This window comes from Oncorhynchus mykiss, chromosome 28, assembly GCF_013265735.2.
Source record: "Oncorhynchus mykiss isolate Arlee chromosome 28, USDA_OmykA_1.1, whole genome shotgun sequence".
In the NCBI taxonomy this organism is placed as follows: Eukaryota; Metazoa; Chordata; class Actinopteri; order Salmoniformes; family Salmonidae; genus Oncorhynchus; species Oncorhynchus mykiss.
The window spans coordinates 11,768,793-11,796,015 of NC_048592.1; the positions used below are offsets into that span (position 1 = coordinate 11,768,793).

The following is a 27,223-nucleotide window of genomic DNA, read 5'->3' on the forward strand; positions in this document are numbered from 1 at the left end:
CAAGTGTATGCATGTAATCTTCCGACTTCAACTGTAAGTACAGAGATATCCTTGAAAACCTGTTCCAGAGTGCTCAGTTCCTCAGACTGGGGCGAAGGTTCACCTTCCAACAGAACAACGACCCTAAGCACACAGCCAAGACAATGCAGGAGTGGCTTTAGGACAAGTCTCTGAATGTCGTTAAGTGGCCAGAGCCCGGACTTCATCCCGATTGAACATCCCTGGAGAGACCTGAAAATCGCTGTGCAGACACACTCCCCATTCAACCTGACAAAGCTTGAGAAGATCTGCTGAGAAGAATGGGAGAAACTCCCAAAATACAGGTGTGCCAAGCTTGTAGTGTCATACCCAAGAAGACTCGAGGCTGTAATCGCTGCCAAAGGTGCTTCAACAAAGACATGAGTAAAGGGTCTGAATACTTAGTGGACTCCAAAATTACTGGCACCCCTGACGGGCAATGCACATACAATACTTGTAAAAATATAAACAATATAATTGTAGAGATAAAACTCAAAATACCAACATGTGAGAAATACTGTCCTTTATTAATGTTTCAATGGAACCCACCAAAATCATTTATTGATTTAATTCAAATTCAATGTCCTCCAAATCGAGGTTTCACAATTAATGGCACCCTTAAAGATTATTGTAAATAACATCTACCAAATTTAAACCAGGAATTAAATTGAACGTATTTAAGTTTATCTAAGTCTTAAGGAACTGTATTGAGCCATTAGGGTATAAAAATGAAGTAAAAGGCATGCAATATCTCTTTGCCATCCAACACCATGAAGAAAACAAAATAACTGGAGGTTCAAAAGAGACAGATGGTCGTAGACCTTCATAAATCTGGTTAATGGCTACAAGAAGATCAACAAATGATTGAATATACCACTGAGCACTGTCAGGGCAATAATTTAAAAATTCAAACGATATGGAACAGTTAAACCTCACAGGTAGAGGACGCAAATACATTTTGCCCCCCAGGAGAGGGAGGAGGATGGTGAGAGAACCAACATAATCCCCAAGAATCACTGTGAAAGAATTGCAGGCCTTGATGGCTACTTGGGGTCACCAGGTTTCAAAAAGCACCATCCGACGCCACTTCCACAACCACAGGCTCTTTGGAAGGGTTGCCAGAAGAAAGCCTTTTCTGACCCCAAGACACAATCACTTGAAGTTTGCAAACGTCGTTTAAATTATGACTGGAAGAAGGTGCTCTGGTCAGATGAGCCCAACATTGAACATTTTGGTCAGGTACAGCATGTTTGGCGTTGAAACAGAGATGCATACTAGGAGAGGCACCTCATATCCACTGTGAAATATGGTGGTGGGTCAGTGATGTTTTGGGGCTGTTTTAATTCCCAGAGGTCCAGGGGCACTGGTTAAGATTGATGGCATAAGGAATTCCACGAAGTATCAGGCAATTTTGGCTGACAATCTGGTTGCCTCTGCCAGAAGGCTGGGACTTGGCCGTAGGTGGACTTTCCAACAAGACAACGATCCAAAACATACCTCAAGATCCACACAGAAATGGTTCTGTGACAACAAAATCAATGTTCTGCCATGGCCATCTCAGTCGCCGGACCTCAATCCAATCGTACACCTGTGGGCTGAGTGGAAGAGGGCAGTTGATAAGCGCAAACCCAAGAATGTGAAAGGATCTTGAAAGGACCTGCATAGAGGAATGGTCCAAAATCCGTCCAAATGGGTTCCTTAACCTTGTCAAATATTACAGGAAAAGACTCCATGCTGTTATCCTTGCCAGAGGTGGTTGCACTAAGTACTAAATGAGGATTGCCAATAATTATGAAGCCTTGATTTTGGTGAAATGTATTTTGTATTAAAGAATTGTATGATTCTGGTTGGTTCCATTGAAACATTAATAAAGTCCATTATTTCTCACATTTTGGTATTTTGAATTTCTCTATAATTATATTGTTTAAAGTATTGTTTGTGCATTGCCAGTCAGGGGTGCCAGTAATTGTGGAGCCCACTGTATGTAAAAGTGATATTTCAGTTTTTAATTTGTAATAAACTTTCTCAAAATGTGTTTTTCCTTCGTCATTATGGGGTAGTGTGTGTGTGTGTGTAGATTGACAAGAGGAAAAACTATTTCATACATTTTAGAATAAATCTGTAATGTAACAAAATGTCGAAAAAGTCAAGTGGTCTGAATACTTTCCGAATGCACCGTGTGTCTCGTGGACATAATGTCAGTGATCATAATTGTACATGGCACAATTATATGGAGTATTTCCATTTTAGGACAGGCATGTTATTTTAGCTTGGGCAGTTCTATACATAGTCAAAGTGTATTTTGCTGTAGTGACACTCCCAAGACCCATCCAAAGACGTTATTTAACTGTCAACGGTCAATTACAGGTGTAGGCTGTTGCATGAGAACATTCCTGCAATGCAGGAAATCTAAAACTTGTGGTAGATTTGAGGTTTAAGAAAAAAGGAAAAAAAAGTCTGCTGAAGTTTGTAATTTCCACTTTGAAATTTCAGACTGGATTTTCCCTTACAACATTTTTTTTAGCAACCTCAACAAAAATGTCCATTCATTACAATCCACATAATAATTCACATTTCCTTTTGATGCTGTCGAAAAACCTCTGTGGCAGCGTTAGGTCAGGGCTCAGCTATTGGATATAACTAGGGGCTCTTTACAACCCCTTGATGTCTTAGGAAGACTACACCACATCAACAAAGAGGTCACGACCCTGGAAAGGCTCCTTCTTTCGCTCTGTCCATTGTATTCTCTGTGTTGATCAGTTCCTTTTCTCTTACTCCTCCTCCAAAACGAGAAGCTCTTTCTTGAGGGGCACTAAGACCTAGGTCACAACAACACCGCCACTATCCCCATAGACAGGCAGGCAGGCCAGGTGGGAGGATACCAGTCCGGAGAGTGTTCAGGACTACTATGGGTTCCCATAACATGTAGGAGTCTGAACCTTGTGTTGCAATGAGGACGATGACTACTGATAAGCCAGGGTTTCTCTTCCAAGGGCCAGAAAATATCTCCTCTAACCACACAGGGAGGATAAAAAACACATCATATCAGGTGTAAACTCCAAACAGAAACTCCAAAATGCTCTGTTATGGATGGTTCATTTGGGTCCACTCCGAAAATGTTGTGATGCGTGTTATGCAGTTGCAGCAAAGCGCATGCAAAGTTCAGAGTGAGTGCTGAGATAAAAGCATGCTACGGAATCTTTGACGGCAGCAATGACTTGAGGAAAGGTGCAGTCTACATGATAACAGCAAAGCCAGAAACGGTTGCAACGGGCAAGACAGTGTTTTATTAGAATGAAACTAACTGAACTTCATGACTTCTTCCAAAGAGATCTCGAGACACAGCCAACAGCAACCTATAGGCCAGAGGACTGGTAGGGGAAGCTATATGAATAAAGGGCTCGTTGGAATGGCTGGAATGGAATTAATGGAACGCAGTCAAACACATAGAAACCACATTTGACTCCGTTCCATTTATTCCATTCCAGCCATTACAATGAGCGCATCCTCCTATACCTCCTCACACCAGCCTCCTCCGCTATAGAACTATATGAAAACATAGGGAAATGGATACAAGCCTTAAAAAGGGAAAATCCACCCAAAAACTATTTGTTGGTATTTTTTTTCAGTACTCCACTTTTGATACAGTCCCAAAATGTATTTTATGTCAGCAGTCAAGGTTCTCCAGATATTAGACTTCATGATGATGCAAAATGTATAATTTGAGTGGATTTTCCCTTGAAAATGGGTGTGATTAATTACTTGTTCATCACTCTTAAAAAAAAAAGTATCTACCAAAGCCAACACGTTCAGGAAATTGTTCAATCTAACAATGGTCAACCCTCCCAATGTAATAAAGTACCCGTTATAGGAGATTATATCTGCAGAAACAAAAGGAACTAGGATCGTTTCACGAAAAGAGTGCCTTTTATTTTAAGTAGGAATTGTGCACCAAAATAGAATCAGAAGCCTGTTATATTAAATGTGCCATTTAAAATAAGCCATAAAAAATTAAATAAATCTGAGAATTTGTTTATAAAAAAGTGATTTGTTGTTATAACAAAGTTGTTAACAACATGCGAAAATCAGTGTGGAAATCTGTTGCAGTGCAAAGTGAACTACAAAACCCACAATGCAATGCTCTCTCTCTGGGCTGGCTGGCTAGCTAGCTAGCAAACATAGCTACACACAATAATTCCAAAGTCAAGATCAGCAAGTTAAGTGGCTGTAAAAATCGCCTGAACAATTTAGGAATCCATCTCACAGAGTTCAACTTGGAGTTGGTCTCCGCCAAGGTGAGTGCAGAGTACATTGCTATGGCAACAACGGCCCTTTCCCCACAGACACACAGGGTTTAGGTAGCCTAGCGATTAAGAGCGTTGGGCCAGTAACCGGAAGGTGGCTGGTTCGAATCACGAGCAGGCGAGGTGGAAAAATCTGCCGTTCCGCCCATGAGCAAGGCAGTTAACCCCCATACACAACTGCTCCCCGGGCGCCAATGACATGGACGTCGATTAAGGCAGCTTCCCGCTCCTCTTTGATTCAGAGAGTTTGGGTTAAATGTGGAAGACACATTTCAGTTGAATGCAACTGACTAGGTCTTCCCTTTCCATTGCGAGATGGTATTTGAAGGAGAAACTGAGTAAAAAAAAAATAATTGGTACTTGCTTATAAATAATGGCTTATATTGAGCACATCTAAGCGAAATACATACTTTGCCATGAAGATATACTGTAAACAGATTGATGTGTTTTTGCTAATTTTTTTTAACCTCTTTCTCCCCAATTTCATGGTATCCAATTGGTAGTTACAGTCTTGACCCATCCCGTACGGACTAGGGAGAGGCGAAGGTCGAGAGCCGTGCGTCCTCCGAAACACGACCCAGCCGAGCCGCACTGCTTCTTGACACAATGCCCGCTTAACCCGGAAGCCAGCAGCACCAATGTGTCGGAGGAAACACCATACAAACCCTCCCCTAACCCTCTTTCGGACAATGCTGGACCAATTGTGAGCTGCCCCATGGGTCTCCCGGTCACGGCCGACTGCAACACAGCCTGAGACTCGAACCAGGATCTCTAGTGGCACAGCAAGCACTTAGACCACTGCGCCACTCAGGAGGCCGGATGTGTTCGAGACAAGTAAGCCCATACAATCTATTGGCTGATTTGGCGATCTGGAGTGCAGGTAATTGTTTCATCCCCTATATTATCCCCGATATTATTATTGTTATTGTGTTATCCCCTATATTCAGTGGCAAGAACCATGTAGCTTCTCAAAAGGCACCGAATTGGTGGAATGAACCCATGAGAGAATGGAGAGAAAGCAGGGAACGAAGTTACAAAGGTTAGAAGGATGGCATGCTGTAGGATACATACCCTGCTTGGCTACAATCTCGATAGGGCAGGACAGAAAATACACTATAAAGGGATCTTCTGCCACTGATTAGGACTATCCTATAAAAACAAAAATAATAAATATGCTAATTAGGAAGTAACTCTGAAAAAGACACTCAGATCTACAGGTTAAAAGATGGAGGGAAAAAAAAAGTGTGCAGTAAAACAATCAAGATTTAGAAAACTAAATGAAATCCTGTATTTATTTACATGTATATGTGTTGTGTGAGAGTTGTGTAGTCAGTGGTTTGGGGACAAAATTATGCATTTTTTTTGTATATTGATCTTTTAAAATGAGGCTACTAGCAATGTCTAAAGAGACTAAATAAAAGACCAAACTTGTTCTTAAAATATCAGAATATCAGCTGCACATAAAGACATTGAACGATAGAACAGTACAGTTGAATCACTCCTGAAAGAAGTGGTTTGCATAACTACTGCTTCATAGACGTTGGTCACTGATTTATACCTTCGGAGTTGACATCCCAATGAGAGGCCTACTCATTGATTAATATCAATGTCACAGGCAGAATGTAACTTGTGGCAATGTGTTACTACTGTATATGGCACACTGATAAGCTAGATACGAGTAAGTTAAAATAACAACAGTAGCATAGATGTACTTCTATTTTCTTCCTGGGACAGAAATATATATAATAAATAAGAAATGGGTTCGGTACACCCAAGTGTAAAAAAAGCTTGAGGCTTGTAGCTCAAAAATTCCAGAATAAAAAGCTACTCGAGTGATCGGTGTAATACGAATTGAAGTGCCGTGGAAATAGTTTAGCTGTCCATTTCCTTTTAGATTCCAGAAAACAGCCACAAAAAGGTGATAGTATTCATTACTGAGAGAAGCTGAACAATAGCTACATATAACTGTGTGCATATATATATAAAAATAAATCGGTGTGCTAAAATGTCCTCAGTGCTCTGGAATTTAAGTCAGCATGCACGCACCATTGTAAACGTGAGAGAGTGACGTGTTGCATGACTCATTTGTGATTCAGCGGTGTGATCCTTAATATATAGCCTGAACGAAATATTCAAAACAAGATCTAAAACTCAATTTGAGAATATTTCAGTGAAAACTAACCGGGCTCCCAATGAACTGCTGAGCAGTCTGACACATCAATAAGATCAGTTACTAACCAATAGCACATTAATTGATACAGTACTTCTAAGCTATAAGGAATAACCTTCAATTAACAACCTACATCTCTTGTCCAAGATGTAGGCTAAAGTTGGGTAACCTGATAGACATTCAAACTGCTGAGTGTTCATTGGGGGGCATCCTGACATTTTCCATTAAAACTTTGTATGGAATTAGGACTGGAGTTGTTTTCATTCATACCTTCCATTGCGTATATCATGTTGCCTCATGTTCTTGATGAAGTGAACCTTCTTGAAGCTCTTTGGTCGGGGTGAACCTGAGAGGGTTCTGCATCTACAAACACACCAAATAGATAAGACTGATCAAAACAAAAATGTGATTAAGTGGGATCCATTTGAGCCGTGAAGACCACATATATTTTTACAACTAAAACAGAGAGACGGCGCCAGACCAATACATTACCGCAGCAGCATGACGTTCCTACCATCACTACCCCACAGGACATAAAAGTACTCCACAAATCAAACTGAAGTGAAATTATAGTCCCCCCCAATGTCATTATCTACCTAAATACTTCCCCGGCTAAAGCTGTTCTTGACAAGTACAGCTCTAACATGAGAGGAAAATATGAGCAAGCCAAACGTATGTTTCGGGGCGGCGTGCCGTGTTGTGCGGTCTGTGACAGTTGTTGCTGTACAGTACCTGCGTAGAGGGGCGTTCTCCTCAATGTCTTCCAGTGTCTCCAAGGAGGAACGCTGAGAAATGAGCCTCCGTCTGTGGAGAAAAGGATAGAAGAAGAAGAGAGGGCAGGGGGAGGAGAGAAATAAAGAGGCAGTTGTTAGGAAAGATGCTGGTATGGAATTTACAAGCAAATTGCAGTGCTGCTAAACAGCTCTTACCTGGCCATGGAGGGGGAAAGGCTGGACACAATAAGAATTAGGCCTATTTCTAATATTTTATTCTGCATTGCAAGATTTTTTTTGCGAAATATGAATATGATTTTAAAATGTTTATTCTTTGACCAAATTTAGCAAAGACCATTATATGAGTATTGGACAACCTTGCAGAAATCGTCAACACGGTCCTGTTCTGAACGCAAATATTGAAGATCTAAAAGCAACAGTGATCAGCAACGACAATAATTTTCATAGTTCTTTAACGGTCTGGAGAATGAATGAGTAGCCTAAACTAACTAGACCTCATGTGCCTCCAAGTCAGATTTGAGGCATAGCTAAAACCTCCACAGCTGTGTGCTGTGCTGCCTCTTACAAAGCAGAGCTGTCGTCACTGAATCAAGTAAATCACCGACATCAACACTGCCTGGCTGCCGTCGTCAATGACCACTGTTGTGCTCGAAATTCTGACCGGCAGCCTCTGTGTGAGATCATGTAGAATGGTTAGAACAATCTAGAGTCAGGCACTGGTTTGGTCGGTAACTGAGAGGATAAAGACAAGGGATGATTCTGAAAGCATTTTCTCATGTAGAACGGTTTCCTCACAGACAGGCCTTTCTTTCACACTTGGGTTGCGTGACTCAACAGGCAGAGCCACATCTATTAGGCTATTGCTGCATTTATTTTTTTATTGAACTAGGCAAATCAGTTAAGATCAAATTCTTATTTACAATGACGGCCTAGGAACGGTGGGTTAACTGCCTTGGTCAGGGGCAGAACTGCAGATTCTTACCTTGTCAGCTCGGGGATTCGATCTAGCAACCTTTCAGTTACTGGCCCTCGAAACTCTACTACCTACCGCCCCTATATAATCAGCTGACAGTCTTAGAAGTAGGCAGCCAGCCCTACTGAACATGTGAGATTAAGCCTATACAAGCTCGAGAAATGTAATCTGGACTTTTCTACATTAAGTCATAACCTTACATATAAAGGACAAAACAAGAATTACAATCCATCTCATGAACCATGGATTTAAATTCACGGTGGAAGAAAAATAACCAGTATACCAGTATTTCCAGCATTATCCACTAGTGTTGCTGCAGGAAATCCTAGGAAATGTTCTGATTATGGATAAACTGATAAGATTACTTGTCTCTCCGTCCCTAACAACGGGAGTCGTTGTCCACAAAGCGGCATGGCAGGCTGTCTAGCTCCAGCCTATCCTTTCTTTGGAATGATGGATACATGTAATTATATTAATACTTTTTGGAATATTCGATGAGGGTTGTTGACGTCAACTGCCTGTATTCAATGGAGAGAAATGCTATGCTACTTAGCCCCATGCCATGAATATGCATAGCCATCTCGAGACAACTCCGATATAAAGTATTTTTTCTCAAAGTTGCGGGGATGTCACATTCTACTTATTTCGGTACTCGTAAGAACCTAAGCATTATGAAATGCCGTCACTGACGCTCGTTTAATGCGAGTGGGTCAGAGGCGCAATCATCAATGCCGGGCGTACACTACATCACTTTCAAAATCCTAACATTGTGTAACGGTTAAGGTGTTGGCTTGTAATCGCTGGACCTGGGTTTGAGTCCAGCTTAAGCAAAGTGAGGTGTAGAATCAATGATGTACAAAAAAGTATTCCCGCCCAAATAATAGGCTTTCACTACACTTTGTAACCATAATTTACTCAAGTGTTTCCTTTATTTTGGCAGTTACCTGTATGTCTCTCCACCTTCTCCCTGGAGAACATATTAACACGAACAGCTAGGCAATAGCAGTCAGCTGAACAAATACAGGCCTGGTTCCAGGTACTCCATGACAAATGATTAGGTTCACTCAATTACAGATGGCCTACTACACCATCGCTGTTTTTGAGTAGAGGACAAATAAAGTCTTATAACTCGGAGACATCTTTCCTTTTTTTAATGTTTTTGGACAGAATACAAGTTTTCCTTTGACTAAGAGGTTTTCTTTCACAGTTCGTACGGTACACAACTGAGGAACTGAGCTCTCTGAAAATCCAGCTGGCATGAAAACTAGTTTCCACAGTTCAGCGGGACACTAGGATTTTGATCCAGCCACTGTAGATGAGCAACGGCAGGCCAGACAGGACATGGTTTTTGGCAAAGGACAGTTTCCACACCAGTGTAAACTGTGGACACAATAACACACAGACCAGACCACTCATTCACTTCAGACAAAACTTCAGACGCGACCAGCTATTGGATGTTAAACTGAGGGTAAGGTTGGATGTTGGATCAATAGAATCCAATGGTCTGGTCAGACTCAGAAGCTTCAACGTAGAGCACAGGCTACTTTGGATTCTAGCCTCCTTCAATGTTGAAAGAACAATGGCATCTGTTAGTAAGAGCTGCCAATTGTCTCTTTGTTGCCTCAAGTGGTTGTTTTCAAGCCCTGTTCAAATTAACAACGAATCATTTCAAGCAAGGTCAATGATCAATCTTCACAATAAACGTAAAAATAAAACCCATATTTAACCTGTTTAGGTTACGGCGCAGTAGTGCTCTAGAATATTACAATAGTTTCACATGCACGCCCATTGGCAGCCTGCCATGGACATTGCCTTCCCGTTCCACTGTCGGGTGACGGAGTGGAATTAAATAGGTCGTTCCACAAATCCGGTGCCTTTTGAAAAAGTGTAACTTGGTCAAAATAACATTTGATTTCACCAAATTGGAACAGAATGTGAAAAGGAGCAGATGTTCAACTTCATAAGAAACACAAAAGATAAAAAGGAGGACCAAGGCACTCCTCATATAACTAATTCAAATGCCTTTATTTGTATGGCATGTTCAATGGAACCAAGATTTTTAAAAACTCACTCGCTTCGGCATTAAGGCCTTAGTCAGGGAGTATGAACACATTTTTCCCATCAAGAGGTTAAATAAAAACATTACTATAGTAAGTGCCTATTAAAGGCCCAGTGCAGTCCCCACAAATATTTGACTGTGTTTTATATACATTTCCACACTGAGGGTGGAATAGTACTGTGAAATTGTAAAAAATTATGATGATGCCCTTTTAGTGTAAGAGATGTTTGAAAAAGAATGCCTGAAATTTTAGCCTGTTGTGGTGGGATGGAATTTTGGCCTGCCTGGTGACATCACCTCTTTCCCAATAACAGCAAATGATCCGTTTCCCCCTCCCCAGTCAGTCCTATCAAAAGTCTTTGCTAAGAAGCTATTTGTTTCTTTTTTACCATTTTAATTGAAAACAATCACAGTAAAGTAATTCATTGTTACCCAGAAATGATTTGGATACCGAGGTAAAAACGTCTGCATTAGACATTTAAGTGCAAAATAAAGTAACAGGGTTGATGATTTCATCTTAAATCAGCTATAAATCCCCTTGTGACAGGGGGAATGGAAGCTTGTTGTGTGCAACCGGGAGGCGCAATTGAATGCTTCACAAAAATGCTTAATAAAATTTTTTTTAAAAGAGTCTAACCTGTCTATCTATGGGTAACAGGGTTGACGTGTTAGCCTGTCTATCTACGGGTAACAGGGTTGATGTGTTAGCCTGTCTATCTATGGGTAACAGGGTTGATGTGTTAGCCTGTCTATCTATGGGTAACAGGGTTGATGTGTTATGCTCGACCCGCTCATTTTCCCACCACAAAACACCAGAAAATGGCCAGACATCCTCACCATATTAAAACGAGAGTTCAGTTCACTTAATAGGGTTGACCTTAAAAACGAGGGCGGACGTAAATGAATCACGTGAAATAATTCATCTTCAGAAATGACTGTCACACCAACAAAATAACTATGGCTTTATAATGATAGAGAGAAATGTTGGGGTTAAGTAGCTAGTAGTGCATAAGTAACAGACCCTCTCAAAGACAATAAGCTAGCTAGCTAACTTTAGCCTGACGCTACAACGTTACCGACAGTATTGGACATTTTGAAGACTTCTGTTTGCAAGTCCATAACTATGGATGTTATTGTTACACTTTCTGATCTAGACTCTTTTGTTGGATCTTACTTTCTTTCAACCAGGAGAGTGTGCAAAAGGGTGCCAATAAACCCAACTGTATATTGTTCAAGACACAGAACCGTGTGGTTAGTTGCCCCCCGCACCTCCCTGATTCAGAGGTTGGGTTAAATGCGGAACACACATTTCAGTTGAATACATTCAGTTGTACAACTGACTAGGTATCCCCCTTTCCCAGTGGCTTAACATAAAGTAAAAACGCTGAATCCATTTCGTCCTCCATCCCTTAAAATAGCATGTAGTCTAGGGTGAGAAACAGTGCAACTAGCATTGTGGAACTTGAACTAGTGAACTTGTATTCAGAGATCCATTTTGGAACTAAGGAGTAATCCATTCTGACGAGCTGGTCTCAAGACTCATCCCCAGTAATGTCTCGATTACGGTGGCGTTTTTAACCATAATCTCTACAGCTGCTTGGAGCTTTTGCGTACAGTTCAAGTCTCAAGGGTTTCAGAGGAAAACTAGCCTAAGTATGCTGCTTACATAAACATGTGATTATGCCAGCTATGACATCACCGAACAATCAACCTCCTAACCTAAAGGATATGACTCAATCATACAAAACTGCAAAAGGACCAGACCATTGTAATGGCTTTTATACCGCATGTGGTTTCTCTAGTATGGCTTCCCTTGGCTTCATAGTCTCCTCATAGTAGGCTTCTGAAAAACTGGTTTAAAACATGGAGAGACTTTGCAATGCACAATTTAATTAACTGCCTTAAAAACTGTCAATCAACAACCATTTCTATGAAATAGATTTTGTGCCAACAATGCTCACTACGCTAAATATACATTTACATTTAAACCGGTGCAAACAGATCAACAGCTCAGGCGGACACACCTTTAGCAGCAAGACGGAGTGGGTGTCTTACACAATGCCTTTTCCATTCCAGCCTAATTTATGAGTCTAGGTTGAGCAGTAGAATACTGCAGCCTGGGCCTCCCGGGTGGCGCAGTGGTTAAGGGTGCTGTACTGCAGCGCCAGCTGTGCCATCAGAGTTCCTGGGTTCGCGCCCAGCCGCAAAAAAAAAATTTTTTTAAAGAATACTGCAGCCTATGTAGACCCAGCCATCATCTGCATGCATTCAAACCAGGGCACACCGAACAAGAGGATGGTTTTAAGCAGCCCTGAGCTCTGGCCTAGTATCTTTCGGCACTTGATCTGAGGGTTGGGGGCTGGGGATTGCTGGCTGGGAGCAGAAGCAAGACTGGAGGCCAAAAGAGAGAGAGAGGGAAGGGGGAAAGATTTTTTTTTTTTTTTATTAAAAAATAAACATATGTTGACTCCAATGCTTCCCACACTTGGCTGGATGTCCTTTGAGTGGTAGACCATTCTTGATACACACTGGAAACTGTTGAGCGTGGAAAAACCCAGCAACGTTGCAGTTCTAGAAAAACTGGTGCACCTGGCACATACTACTATAACCCGTTCAAAGGCACTTAAATATTTTGTCTTGCCCATTCACCCTCTGAATGGCACACAAATACAATCCATGTCTCAAGTCTTAAAAATCCTGGTTTGACTTGTCTCCTTCCCTTCATCTACAATGATTGAAGTAGATATAACAAGTGACATCAATAAGGGATCATAGACTGACCAGGTGGAAGCTATGTCATGGAAAGAGCAGGTGTTCTTAATATTTTGTACACACACACACACTACCGTTCAAAAGTTTGGGGTCACTTAGAAATGTCCTTGTTTTTTAAAGAGAAAATGTGCTTTTGTCCATTAAAATAACATCAACTTGATCAGAAATACAGTGTAGACATTGTTCATGTTGTAAATTACTATTGTAGCTGGAAACAGCTGATTTTTAATGGAATATCTACATAGGCGTACAGAGACCCATTATCAGCAACCATCACTCCTGTGTTCCAATGGCACATTATGTTAGCTAATCCAGGTTTATCATTTTAAAAGGCTAATTGATCATTAGAAAACCCTTTTGCAATTATGTTAGAACAGCTGAAAACTGTTGTCCTGATTAAAGAAGCAATAAAACTGTCCTTCTTTAGACTAGTTGAGTAGCTTCAGAAAATTATCACCCTATTCTTGTTCTGAGAAATGAAGGCTATTCCATGCGAGAAATTGCCAAGAAACTGAAGATCTCATACAATTCTGTGTACTACTCCCTTCACAGAACAGCGCAAACTGGCTCTAAGCAGAACAGATAGAGGAGTGAGAGGCCCCAGTGAGCAAGAGGACAAGTACATTAGTGTCTAGTTCGAGAAACAGACGCGTCGCAAGTCCTCAACTGGCAGCTACCCGAAAAAACCCCACCAGTCTCAACGTCAACAGTGAAGAGGCGACTCCAGGCTGCTGGCCTTCTAGGCAAAGTTCCTCTGTCCAGTGTCTGTGCTCTTTTGCCCATCTTAATCTTTTATTTTTCTTGGCCAGTTTGAGATATGGCTTTTTCTTTGCAACTCTGCCATTGGAAAAGAACCAAAAAACAAAGCAAACTGGAATGCTATCTGGCCTTAAACAGAGTCTATGTACAGACTCAGTGAGCATAGCCTTACTATTGAGAGAGGCCGCCGTAGGCAGACCTGGCTCTCGAAAGAAGGCAGGCTATGTGCCAATCAGATCAGGTGAAAACTGAGCTGCACTTCCTAACCTCCTGGCAAATGTATAACCCTATTAGAGAGACATATGAAGCACAAACACAATTGTAAATACAAACTATATTTATTGGTCTATTTATTTTCCCTTTCATACTTCAACTATTTGCACATTGTTACAAAACTGTACATAGCCCGGAATATAACATTTCAAATGTCTATATTATTTGAAACTTTTGTGAGCATTGGGGTGGCAGGTAGCCTAGAGGTTAAGAGCGCTGGGCCAGTAACTTGGATATTATTATTTTTCCACTTTTGTTTATTATCTAGAGAGAGAGAGAGAGAGACAGAGATGAAAGCGAAAGAATGTCTAGTCTGGTGCCCTTGGGAGAGGAAGTGGAGGATAGAAAACGAGAGAAAGGAGAGCCTGGCCGGGCAGCGTCTCTGAAAGCCTGGGCATCCTGCCTTTCCTTTCCCAGCCAGGGTTCTCTGAACCTGGCCACGTTTCCACCAAGCTGCTGCCCTGAGAAAACAAACCAGCCACTGTGGGACTCCCGTCTATAGTATGCCTGTGGAAAATGTGGCCAGGGTCTATCAACAGGTCGCCCTAGTTAGCTTATAATTCAGTTTACATGGGCTTCCTTCTCCGACTTACCGCATTCCATAACCTGTGGGGGTTTAGCTAATAAATCATGGTACTGTAACTCAGGCTCACTGCATGGCTAACTAATGCAATGAGAAGACCCCTATGCAAACTTTAATCATCATAACACCTTCAAGATAAATATATTGCAGTAGGCTAATGAATTCAACTTTGTGTAAAACACTGTTGGGGTTGATAAAAACACATGAATTCTGCTTTTAAAAACATTTTTAACAAAACATATACCGTCTTGTAAGGTCTTTGTTAATATAACAACTTCATAACACATTCATTACCAAATGGCATGATTTACGCTACATGTACTTTTCACCATTACGATATGGCATTAGCTCATGACAGATTTCAGGGGCAGTTTGACTAATGTCACTTCGAGGAAGTCAAAAGGTGAACTAAACGCATCACGATGGCTTCATGAATGCGTTGTCCTGTGAAGTCTGGCAGCTGCAAGACGCGGAGTGTCTCCGTCGCGGAGTGTCTCCATCGCGGAGTGTCTCCATCGCGGAGTGTCTCCATCGCGGAGTGTCTCCATCGCGGAGTGTCTCCATCGCGGAGTGTCTCCATCGCGGAGTGTCTCCATCGCGGAGTAGCCTGAGAGTGTAGTGTATCTAACAGCATTTTCTGACACAGTGAGAGAAAGAGAAGACTGTTACTGACAGCTCTCCTGCAGTGGCGAGAGCGAGCGAGAGAGAACTGTTACTGACAGCTCTCCTGCAGTGGCGAGAGAAAGAGTCAGCCTCATATTTCCCTGTGCTCTGGTCTACTTTACAGAGTAAACAACGGTATGGAATAAAAGGCATCCGTGGTACGGTGTATTTGGGAGTGTTGGGTTACAGGATGTTTATATCGCATAGGAGAGGGCAAGGCGGCAGGTGCTGGGCCGCTTTAGAAAGATATACACATCCAACGGATTATGGGGAGAAAATACCCATACCCTCAGCTCCAGAATAAACAATCCAGAACAAACAATAGGCCTACCTGGGCAGCATTAGCTCTATATACTGTACTGTGCAAACCAATAGGCTATATTGTCAGTTAGCCCTCACTTAATTGGCCATGTGAGGTAGCAAGTAGATTACCAGTCCTCGAGATAGGAAACATTTGTCTGAAGTGATGAGGTCTGTGAAAGGAACTAGGCCACAGCTTGATCCATATAGGCCTTCATCTCCATGCCTGTCAAGTAGTCATGGTGGGACTGAATCTGCATGGGGGAGAAAAAGTCACCCCTTTCTTCCTTCTGGACATGCCTTTAATTGTTTGACCTCACATGGTTTCAGTGCTATCCCGAACATGTTTTACAAATTCTGTTTAAAAGGACGTGCATCATACTGTTAAGGCAGGCTAATCGAAATGATGGCACAACGGTTAACCGTTTCCACCTCATCCGGTTGATATGCAACATTGATTCCACTTGAATCAATGGGCCACCGCATGTGTATTGGTGTATTAATGAATCTCGGCACACAAGTGTATAAGTCGCTCATTGAGGAGATACGGTTTCACAAATCTGAGGGCACTTTGTCTTTGCTGTCTGTCTCTTTCTTTTTATTTAACATGTCTTTAGCAGTACACTGACTAAGACTTATGATGACCTTTGAGCAACCATGCTACAAAATGTGACAGGACGAACCCGTTCTGTTGTTTAAATTATCTCTGTTGATAAACGTTAACCTAGCCTAGCCCAGCCCAGATCTGTGGATCACGTTTCTTGGCTTCACTCAACAAAGACCTTCATCAAGATAACACTTACCTGTTGCAATACTGTAGCCTGTAGTGTAGTGTTGACTACTGGGTTGCAATATTGTCGCATACGACATAATGCCTAATTTGTGAGAGTGCAGTGTAAACACTGCCTGTGTGGGCTTCTGTGCCAGTAGTCTACCCAACATAGGCAACATTGATATACATAACAGTCAGTGTAAACTCCTTCACAACTCAATGAATGTAAACACTAACGCTACATGATGCAGAGATCTACAGTTACCTTGATCTCTGCAGTTCCAGTCCCGAGTTGGCGATCTGTCCTCCCTCTAGACAGCAGACCTGGGAAGCCTGCCTAGGGTGGGCAGCAGGCACGACTCCCTGAGTGTAGGTCTGGAGCCTGCTTCTAGTCGCGGCTGGTACTACAGAGAAGGACGAACTGAAAATCGAAGGACCGAAAGCATCCCCTTCCGGATCTGTACATGCTGGAGCTGCAGCGGTGGGACCAATCCCAAAACTGGCTCGGGTGTTAGCAATCAGAGCCTGGTTTGCAATAGCGAGCGCCTGGGCGGCGGTGGAGGTTGCTACCGCAGCGCCACTGCCAACCGCGTACAGCGGGCGCTCTGCTGTGGAAACCAGGCTCTGTCTAGTCCTGGCCTCAATTGAATTATCCTCTTCGATCTGATTGTCGGCATCATCTTGCACGGGTCGACCATCCAAAGAAATGTTACTGAGAAAAGACAGCGCGGCTTGTCTCCTCCGAGGGTCTATGCGTTTCCGCGTATGCTCGATACTGGAATACTTGATCTGAAGCGTGGATGTGTTGCTGCTCATGGCAGCCGCCATGGTCCGCTTTCAGCTATACGAAGCTGCGAGCAGCGGTTTTGTCAAGATGACATTAAAAGTGTGTAAAGAGTGCTTATGTAGTTAGCAAATGCTTGTCTTTTAAGTGCAAGCGTTACACTGACTAAACACAGGATGGTCACGTGTGTGCAGTATTGTGAATTGTGGCAGCAGACAATTTGGACCAATAAGCTTTCAGGGATACGTATGAAAGGTTTTTTTCCTCCCCTCTTCTATGGAATTACTTTTGTGCCTTTTTAATATCAAACAAACCTTTTGAATTCGTGAATTAAATTCTTAATGCAAACAAAAATGATACTGAAAGCAAAACATTAACCCACAAGTGTTGAGGTCGAATAAATAACATAGCAAGGAAATCCTTTTGAAAGGCAAGAACAAATACATTGTAAATGAATGCGGATTTTTTTTTTTTTCATTTAAACATTTTCAATGATTGCAAAGAAACGCTTCCCTCTTTGTCTGCAATATGTTCTTTATTTGGTTACGTTACCCTGCCCGCCCTTCGTTATAGCTGCCTTTTTGGAAGGTTTAAAGGGAAGCGTAGAAGATGCGTCTCTATTGGTCAACTGGTTTTGGAATGACAGGTCATCCTTGATTATCATCCTTATTTAACTTTTACATTTTGGATAAAAAAGGTCTCAGTGGCTACTAGATAGCTAGACAGGGTAAAATGTACGACAAGAAGGACATCGGGAAACATCCTAGGTAAGTGTCTTTTTTTAGGTAGTTAAATTAGCATGGTTATATAATTTATATCATCGATAGCTAGCAAGATATGATGCACTGAACATACTCTGAAGTTACTCTAGAGGTACAGTATGTGGCTATTCGAGAACAAGGGCACTACTAACCCCTTTCTAGCATAATAACGGGCTAAAGGAACCTACCATTCATTCCTACTAGTCCAAGGACTTTTTCTGTTTAAAAGGCGAATTGGCTCTGGAAGCCCAAACGGCCAAATACTCCATCTAAACATGAATCGATTCTCAATTGTGGTACGGTTCTAGAAACATAAATCCCTCTACTTTCATAATATCACATCAAAATAATTTCACAAATACAAAATACACACAGAGGAGGAAGGGCTCATTCTAATGGCTCGAATCGAGTCAAACATAATTCCCTTCATTACAATGAGCCCCCATCCTCCTATTGCTTCTCCCACCAGCCTCCTCTGGTGTACACTGCTTTTACCGGTTTTAACAGTTGCAGGAGACAGTATTTTTAAGTGACAACGTGTTTGTGACGTCTGTCTTCTGTTTACAAACCGGTGTTTGGAGACACAGATAGCTAATTAGCTACCACTCTGTCTGTTTTCAGTAAACAAGCCTGTAACATGGAAATATAGCAGCGTGAAAACCCTAACCCTAGAAAAGTGTGGATCAATTTAACCTTTAGTTTATTTTTTACAATTTATTGCCGATATGAAAGATAAGGTCCTAATGCTTCCAAATCCGTACCACAAGTAATGCGTGTTAGTATTCAAACCGAGCGTCGTGGCTCTTAACAAAGCTCTCAACACTGGGGCCCCACAAGGGCGCGTGCTCAGCCCCCTCCTGTACTCCCTGTTTACCCATGACTGTATGGCCATGCACGCCTCCAATTCGATCATCAAGTTTGCAGACGACACAACAGTAGTAGGCTTGATCACCAACACTGACGAGACAGCCTATAGGGAGGAGGTGAGGGCCCTCGGAGTGTGGTGTCAGGAAAACAACCTCGACGTCAACAAAACAAAGGAGATTATCGTGGACTTCAGGAAACAGCAGAGGTTGTTTTCCATAAAAGTTTAATGCTTTTCGACCTGTCCCCAAATTAATGTAAATTAATGTAATTGGTTCAGAGTTTGTTTTGATATTTTAACTTGCGTATGTGATCGCGTTTGGTGTGGGGAGGACAAAATAAATGTATGCACGATGACGAAGCAGGTTTGGGTTCCGTGTTAGGTTTCTCACAGTACAAACATTGCAATTTTCCCTGGCCAGATCTGCAGTCCTCATGCCTCCTTGCAGCATGCCTAAGGCACGTTCACGCAGATGAGCAGGGACCCTGGGCATCTTTCTTTTGGTGTTTTTCAGAGTCGGTAGAAAGGCCTCTTTAGTTTTCTAAGTCTTCATAACTGTGACCTTAATTGCCTACCGTCTGTAAGCTGTTAGTGTCTTAACCACCGTTCCACAGGTGCATGTTCATTAATTGTTTATGGTTGAACAAGCATGGGAACCGTGTTTAAACCGTTTACAATGAAGATCTGTGAAGTTATTTGCATTTTTACTAATTATCTTTGAAGGACAGGGTCCTGAAAAAGGGATGTTTCTTTTTTTTGCTGAGTTTATTTTTATATATATATATATATATTCTTATTCCTTAGATTTGTGTGTCTTAGGTAGTTGTTGTAGAATTGTTAGATATTGCTGCACTGTCGGAACTAGAAGCACAAGCGTTTCGCCACACTCGCAATGACATGTGTACGTGACCAATAAAATGCTAAACGTGTATGTGACCAATAAAATTCGATTTTGATTTAGCACTGAGATGCAGTGCCTTAGACCGCTGCGCCACTCGGGAGCCTGACACAAGTAGGTATCCTATATTAGGTAGGTCTACTACTACTACTTGGATAGGTAGGTGGTGGAGGTTGGAAGCCTAGAGGTAGAGAATATCTACATTATGGATGCAAGTCATTACTTTGCACTGATTCTCCCCGGAGGCAGTACCAATATGGATTTAACCTAAAAGTCATGTGACTGTGTCCGTTACATCCCGATTCTCCACCCTGCACTTGCACACTTTTCTTGCAAGGATTTAGTCATGCTGGAAACTCCATCCTGCTAATGCTTACACACCTATCCTATGCTTTTAAATCCATGACGAGGTGTGTGCAAGTGCAGACTTCAGGAGAAGGGTAGAGAAGTGGGACGTAGCCCTCGTGTGCTCTCTCAACCACCTCTATGTCTAGCCCTGTAGCTGAAGCCTACAGCAATATTCCGATTTTATGTGCTACTCTACGGCATGGTAGTGTTTACAGTAGAGTTTAAATGGAATTATATTCTTATTGTAGTCGTCGTCCCCCCCCCCCCCCCCCCTAACAGTGTTAGGTTTCTATTCATGTTAACCTCTTTGCATAATTTGTGCTCATTTATTCCACAGGCGGTTGTGGCTGATGACCTGTCTCCATAGCTGAGAGAAGCCAAGGAGGAATATCACTTCATTCCCAACAATACTGCTAATATTTCTAACTGTACCGATGAGAAAGAGTAGGGCAGACTTATACAGTTACAATACAGAAATGTTCTTGCTCTTTAGTGAAGTTCTGCCAATCATATGTTGGAAACCATTTATCAAGGAAAACGAGTTGAACACTTTTTGTGGAAGTTGTAATCTGTTTCTTGAACACCAGTGTTTCATCTAAGGACAATAATAACTATTACCTGTATCAAAATGTACAATAATGGGTATATCCTTAATAAAATAATTGATAGTTAATTGCCATGTCCATACACAATTAACCAACACTTATCTGCTTTATGCTTCTGATTTTCCAGTCAACATTAACAAGGAAAACTATACACAATAATGCAGCTTTAACAGCATTGAGGCAAGTAACAGTTTTGTCAACTGTCTCCCCAATGACTAGCTCAAAGAATGTTATGTCCATCTATTCTGTCTATTCATATTTGACAAATACACATTATTTGGATCTATTGTTACTGGCCATTTAAGCATGGATTGATGTGTTTAGAAAAATAGTTTATGTTGCAGCTATCTAGCAAAAGTACCACAGTCATATCAAAGATTTGTATAACTAACCCAAGATAGACGACAGCCTGTCGTTTTCAATGGGAGCAAATTAATGATAATGGTCAGAATAAGCAAGGAGGTGAGCAGCTAGGATGTAAACAAACTGGATCATTGGGTGAGGCTGACCAGTCACTCAAAAACCGGATGACCAATAGAGACTCAACATTTTAGGCTCCCTCTTAACCCCGTGGAATGAATGTGCCAAAACTTTGCAACAGCAAAAAAAAAAAGGTAGCGAAAGCACATACAGAACAGCGAGACAGATATTTTACAAGATGTATAAATGTGAAGCATGTGGTTGGCGTTTCCATTCACTACCAAATATGATGGTGAGAGGAAGCCCAGTGGCCGGAAGTAGGAGAAGATGGAGCGATATAGCGTTAGGCTAACATTCTGCACATTTTCATAGCGATTTTAAACATTTGATCTAAATACAATTTTCTGTTTCCAAAACTAGAATATGTTGCGAACAGAGTGGACAACATTTTGTAGACTTTACCCTTGCCAAAGTAATTGAAAAAAAGGAGCATTGATAAGGAAAGCATAGCGCGTATTGAGTCGTTGCACATATGCACGTCACCGAGTAGGCATTCCCTAACGGAAATGCAGGCTAGAATGCCCCAACAGGCTCTCGATAGCTGGTGCTTGGCTCGGTCCACCTCTTTGCTTGTTCTGCCCACTATGATTCATTTGCTCCCATTGGAAATGACAGCCTGTGGTCTGTATTGGGTTAGTTATAAAAATATTTAGCGAAAGCAAAGGTCGGGGTAACGTAAGCAAAGATAGAAAACTTGAAGGCAAAGACGGGAAAGGTTTCACTGAAACCTTTTTTTGGGGGAAAGTATAGTATGCGTTGGTGTCATATTGTGGAAATAATTGGTTAAATAACCTATACATTCTACCCTAATCCCCTAGGCTACCAAGACTTCAAAGCATAAATATTGAACATTTACTGCATGGAAGCCTCTAAAATACCTACATTGAATCTGTAAAACAACAGACCTTGATATTGAAAATAAGTGGGCTGCGCATTTTTTGAGCAAACAGAGAAATATAGAGGACTGATCTATATATCTGTGCCATTATAGCTTCTGCGACAGCATGGTCACCCAGTTGACTACTTTAAAATTGTGGAAGCCCTCAATGGCGCTGCCCCTGCTATAAGACTTTTGGCCACTAGAGGCCTCTATCCTTCTCTATCGGTATATTGGGGTTGTGTCATTGCTTCGCCCACCTAGCAATGAGTTTTTGTATGAAGGTCAATGAGAGGTTTATTTGATCGAATAGTGTCGTAATACTTAAGTTGTTACGAGTGTACTGATATAAGTAGGACCCGTGAGACCCCTGCAACTTTTAGAAAAAACACAGTATCGGAGTTGTCTCGAGATGGCTATGCATATTCATGACAGGCTAGTAGCATCGAATCTCTCTCCATTGAATACAGGCGGTTGACGTCAACAACCCTTATACAATATAAAAAAAATGATTACAATAATGAGATGTATCCACCAAGCCAGAGAAAGGATAGGTGGGAGCAAGACAGCCCGCTGTGCCGCTTTGTGGACAACGACTTCCATTATTAAGGTGAAGGGACATCTGGTCAGTATATACATAATCTTCGGTTGCATCCGTTTACAATGGACCAACATCACATGCGCACTAGCGCTCAGTGCTCACAGAAAGAAGGGATGAAAATAAAAATGAAAATAAAATTGGATGAAAATAAAATGATAATATCTTCGGCTGTGAGTGACGGGGAAAACATTGGCCTCAGCAACCGTTATTTGAATAATTCAATGGATGTTTTGTGCACAAAGGTGATGACGAAAGTGTCATTAGGAATTTTCAAATCTGACTTCTCTATGGTTGCCGTCTATGGAAGTTGTCTTTTTGGGCCGGGCGTCAGTTAAACTGCAGTACCGAAGCAACACTGTAGGAGCAGTTGAAACAGTGCTCTAGACCAGAACCCTGGCCCCTCGAATGGAACCTGCACTATTTCCAAAATATGAAATTCTGCATTTCTGCAACATTTGCGCCATCTGTCTGCTTTACATGGTTTAGTCTGATTTAGTAGTCAGGTTAGGAAATTTTTAGACTAAATATGCCAATATCACAATACTGCAGTTATACACCAATACAAAATAGTGCTCATTTCACTGAGTCTGCGTTCACCAATCACCAATGTGTAGTAGGAACCCCCCTGGGTGGCATTAGCGTTTTTGCCTTTCATTCATGAAAGATAGTTCCCTAAAACGCCATCCAGGAAGCTGTGTTATTTAGACAGTTTATGATGAAAAGTCCTCCACTCACCACTGGATGTCCCTGTGGCTCTTCTAATCTCACTGTGTTCATTTTAAACCCACACCGGCTCCCATGTCAGATTCTTGCTGAAAAAATCCTAACCAACTCCTGCAATTGAGGAGTAGACGAGGGCTGCTAGTAGTGTCAAGTTGAACATTCTTTCCCGAGAAGACAAGCAGTCAAAAGCATTGGGGTGATTGATATTACTCTGACCTCTGGTGAGTCAACCACACTGTCCCACTAATACATCCAAATGGAGTTTTAGACTGACTACTGAATAATAGTTGCAGAGGAATGTTAGGGGATGACATTTAATGATTTAATACCTATATTTGGGGCTAGGGGTAATTGGGGCCAGGAGTTTCTCAATTTCTGGTATGGTCAAATGGGCAGGAAAACTCCTGGCCCTAGCTATAGTAACTTCTGTAGTTGTGTGCTGATTTTGAGCAACTCTTGACACTGATCCAAGCCCATGCTGCCCATTTGTTTTATTACTTCCTAACCACAGTAGCGGAACACTACTGTGCAATGCCATACAATGATGTAAAATGAAACCAGTGTGCACTGCAGATCTTAGGCTCAGATGCCTTAGGTTAGATTCTGTCTCTGAACTGCAGGTCCTTTAGCCACCTACCATTAATCTGAGCTGCCCATCAGCGGGGAAAGAGAGAGAGAGAGATGCAGGCTACGGCTCCGACTCCTACTACCCCATCCGTCGCCGTGAAACACTGGACTTCCTGTGTTTGTGTGAAGCTTCCTACAGATGAAGTGCTTTGGCACCTCATTGTGAGCCGCAATGCACATGACTCTGCCATTACTTTAGAGTCGATTAAGGAAAAACATGCCAAGTGTTAGAGCACCATAAATTATTACGAGCACTACTCCTGAAGGGTTATGAGGTGCAGACAATACAGCCTTGTCCAAAATTATTGGCACCCTTGATAAAGATGAGCAAAAATGACTGTATAAAATAAATTATTCAAATACTGAACTATATTGTGTGCTCAAGCAAATGAGTAAATTATATTGTATACTAATACAATTGCTCAGAGAATTATATTTTGTTTAACAAGTAATATGTTTATCCCCTCAAATATACTGTAGGTGTCATAATTATTGGCACACCTAAAAGATTCTTCTAAATAAAATAAAACAAAATAAAATCTGTATTAACATTCTACTTTTTTAAGTTCATTTCAGCTCAATGAACTGTATTGTGGCCTTCCATGGCTTCCTGTTTGACTGGGGTGTAAAAATGAGGAACACGCATGTAAAATCCCTTTGTCATTGGTCACCATGGGAAAAGGCAAAGAGCTCACAAATGAAAAAAGACTAATGGTTGTTGACCTTCATAAATCAGGTAATAGGTGCAAAAGATGGAAAAATAATTACATTTACCACCTACCACTATGAAGGCAACGATTAAGAAGTTTAAAGTAAACATGCCTGGTATTGAATGCAAGTGTTGCTTGTCCCCATGGACAGTGAGGAAGATGGTTTGGGAGGCAAACAAAAATCCAAGGGCTGAATTTGGAGAATTACAGTATGTGGTCGCATCTTCGGGTCACCATGTCTCCAAATCTACAAATAGACGCCACCTCCAAACCAATAGGCTCTTTGGAAGGGTTGCCAGAAAAAAACGACTTTATTGAGAGCAACAAAAACATGTAAATGCCTGAAGGTTCCTAAACGTCGTTGACACTTGGATTGGAACCGGTGTTATGATCAGATGACAGGAAAATAGAGCTCTTTGGCCATGTACACCAGTGGTGGGTTTGGCCTCAAAAGAAGGATGCATATGCAGAAAACAACTTAATACCTACTGTAAAATACGGTGGGGGATTTTTTATATTATGGGGCGGTTTTGTTTCCACTGGTCCTGGGGCCCTTTTTGAGGTCAAGGGCATCATGAACTCTACCATGTACCAGGACATTTGAACCAAAAACCTGGTTGCCTCAGCCAGGAGGCTGAAACTTGTCCACAAGTGGATCTTCCAGCAAGACAATAACCCGAAGCATACGTCAAAATCCACAATCCTACATTTTGCAATCGCCATCTCAGTCCACCGACTTGAACCCCATTGAAAACCTGTGGTTTGAATTGAAGAAGGCAGTCCTTAAGCACAGAAAAATGATATAGAGGATCTGGAAAGATGGTCTAATGGTCTAAGATCCCTCCCAATGTGTTCTACAATCTCATAAAACATTTTAGAGAAAGGCTCAGTGCTGTTATCCTTGCAAGTTGAGGGTGCAGAAACAGGGGTGCCAATAATGTATCTTTTTGACAATTAGTTTTATGACTTGTTAAACAAAAATCTCTTTCTCTGAACAATTGTATTAGTATAACGTAATATCATTTAGCTCAGTATTTGAATTATTTATTTGATACAGTATTTTTTGCTCATCTTTATCAAGGGTAACTTTGGACCTGACTAGTTTACAGCAAGCAACAAATGGGAGTGGAGGGATGTTGTAGAATGATGGTAATAATGGGGGTAATAAAAAAAGAGGAGGATGAGAAACGAAAAAGAGATGAGCCAGGAAAGGGGGACGGTGAGGGTGAAATATCTTAAACGATGCAATTGTTTATTCTTTTTTTTAATCCATTATCTTACTTGGCATGAATCAACGTCAGATACTTTCTTCAGTTTTGAGTCAGGATGGTCGAGGATTTTGTTAATACTAGTGGTGGGAAAGTCTGTATCTTTTTGTTTTTCAACCAGTAATATTTTGAGCTAATGCAGGGTACGGCAATTAAAATGCCTGTCAAGCTAGTATCAGGGGGTGTTATTGTCGCTTACCTTAGTTGGGCTTGCTTGGAGAAGGACACACTTTGTATGCATGCCTAGAACACACACACACACACACACACACACACACACACACTTCCAGAACGCAGCACCCTAGGTCAGCAGCCACATGGAAAAACCCAACAAGACCTTCATCTTTAACACTTCACCGTGGCATGAGCATGGAAAAACAGCCCATCATGACTGCAGAACATTTTATAAATCCCTAACAGCCATAGCAACGAAACCCTTTCTGTAACATGAGAAATAAGATAAGTCGTTTAAATGGCCTTTTAAAGCTTTGATATGCCCTGAGGAGAGCAAAAAAAGATATATCAAAATTAGCCGTGTTCAGATTAGTGGGTGTGTTGATGAAAGATTAAGATAAGAGGGAGAGTGTGAGGAGGGAGAGCAGCACTTCCACTGTGTGAGCGCCTACAGTAATGTAATGGGAAAAAAAGGGTCTTATCAGTAGCTAACAGCTTAAGATCTCCCTGTGGTTCACCTCCATTCATATTCCAGATGCAGCCACGTCAGTATTCGACGTCCATCCATGTCTGAGGGCGTCCACTAGGCGGCCACTAGGGGCAACAATGAGCTCTGTTATCTTCAAGTAGGTTGCGGTTTAGCCAGGGCGATGGGGATGGCGGATGGGAATTTCCCTCTCATTCCAAAGGTTGCAAGTTCGAATCCAGCAATGTTTTCAGCCTATCCCAAACCTCAACCGTTACCTTAACCATTCGGAGTTAATACCGAACCTTAAAATCTTTGAGTTAATGCCTAAACTTAACCCTAACCTTAAATTCCAGAGTTAATGCCTAAACTTCACCTTAAACTCTTTGAAATTTGACGTTTGCAACAACTTCGAAATTTGACGTTTTGGAAAACATACATTAACGTCTAATTTTGACGTGAGACTGTGAGAGCTAGTTGCTGGATGACTCATATACACATAGACCCTCATGAGGAAGGGGTAGCTCTCTGGGTAATCTTAGGAATTTCCCTCTGAACTGGTTTGGATTGCGCTTTTAGGTCAGACTTTACATTGAGTGCATTTTTTCTCCTTTAGTAATTCTGTAATTACAACTTAATGTAAAGTTTTACACACG

General features: G+C 41.6%; 1 protein-coding gene across 2 annotated transcripts in view; it reads right to left on the bottom strand.

Annotated features, from left to right (window-relative positions):
- The window catches only part of LOC110508552 (CDK5 and ABL1 enzyme substrate 1), a 32,026-nt gene extending 14,718 nt beyond the window's left edge, over positions 1-17,308 (bottom strand). The window contains exons 1-4 of one of the 2 annotated variants that reach the window (XM_021589136.2): positions 16,646-17,308; positions 7,225-7,296; positions 6,763-6,855; positions 5,394-5,471 (exon numbers count right to left, since the gene is read on the bottom strand). In XM_021589136.2, the coding sequence (XP_021444811.2) occupies positions 5,394-5,471; positions 6,763-6,855; positions 7,225-7,296; positions 16,646-17,208 (806 nt within the window). In that variant the 5' untranslated portion in view covers positions 17,209-17,308. The remainder of the gene's footprint in view (positions 1-5,393; positions 5,472-6,762; positions 6,856-7,224; positions 7,297-16,645) is intronic. The other variant, XM_021589137.2, reaches the window with a different exon arrangement.
- Positions 17,309-27,223: the final 9,915 nt, after the last annotated feature.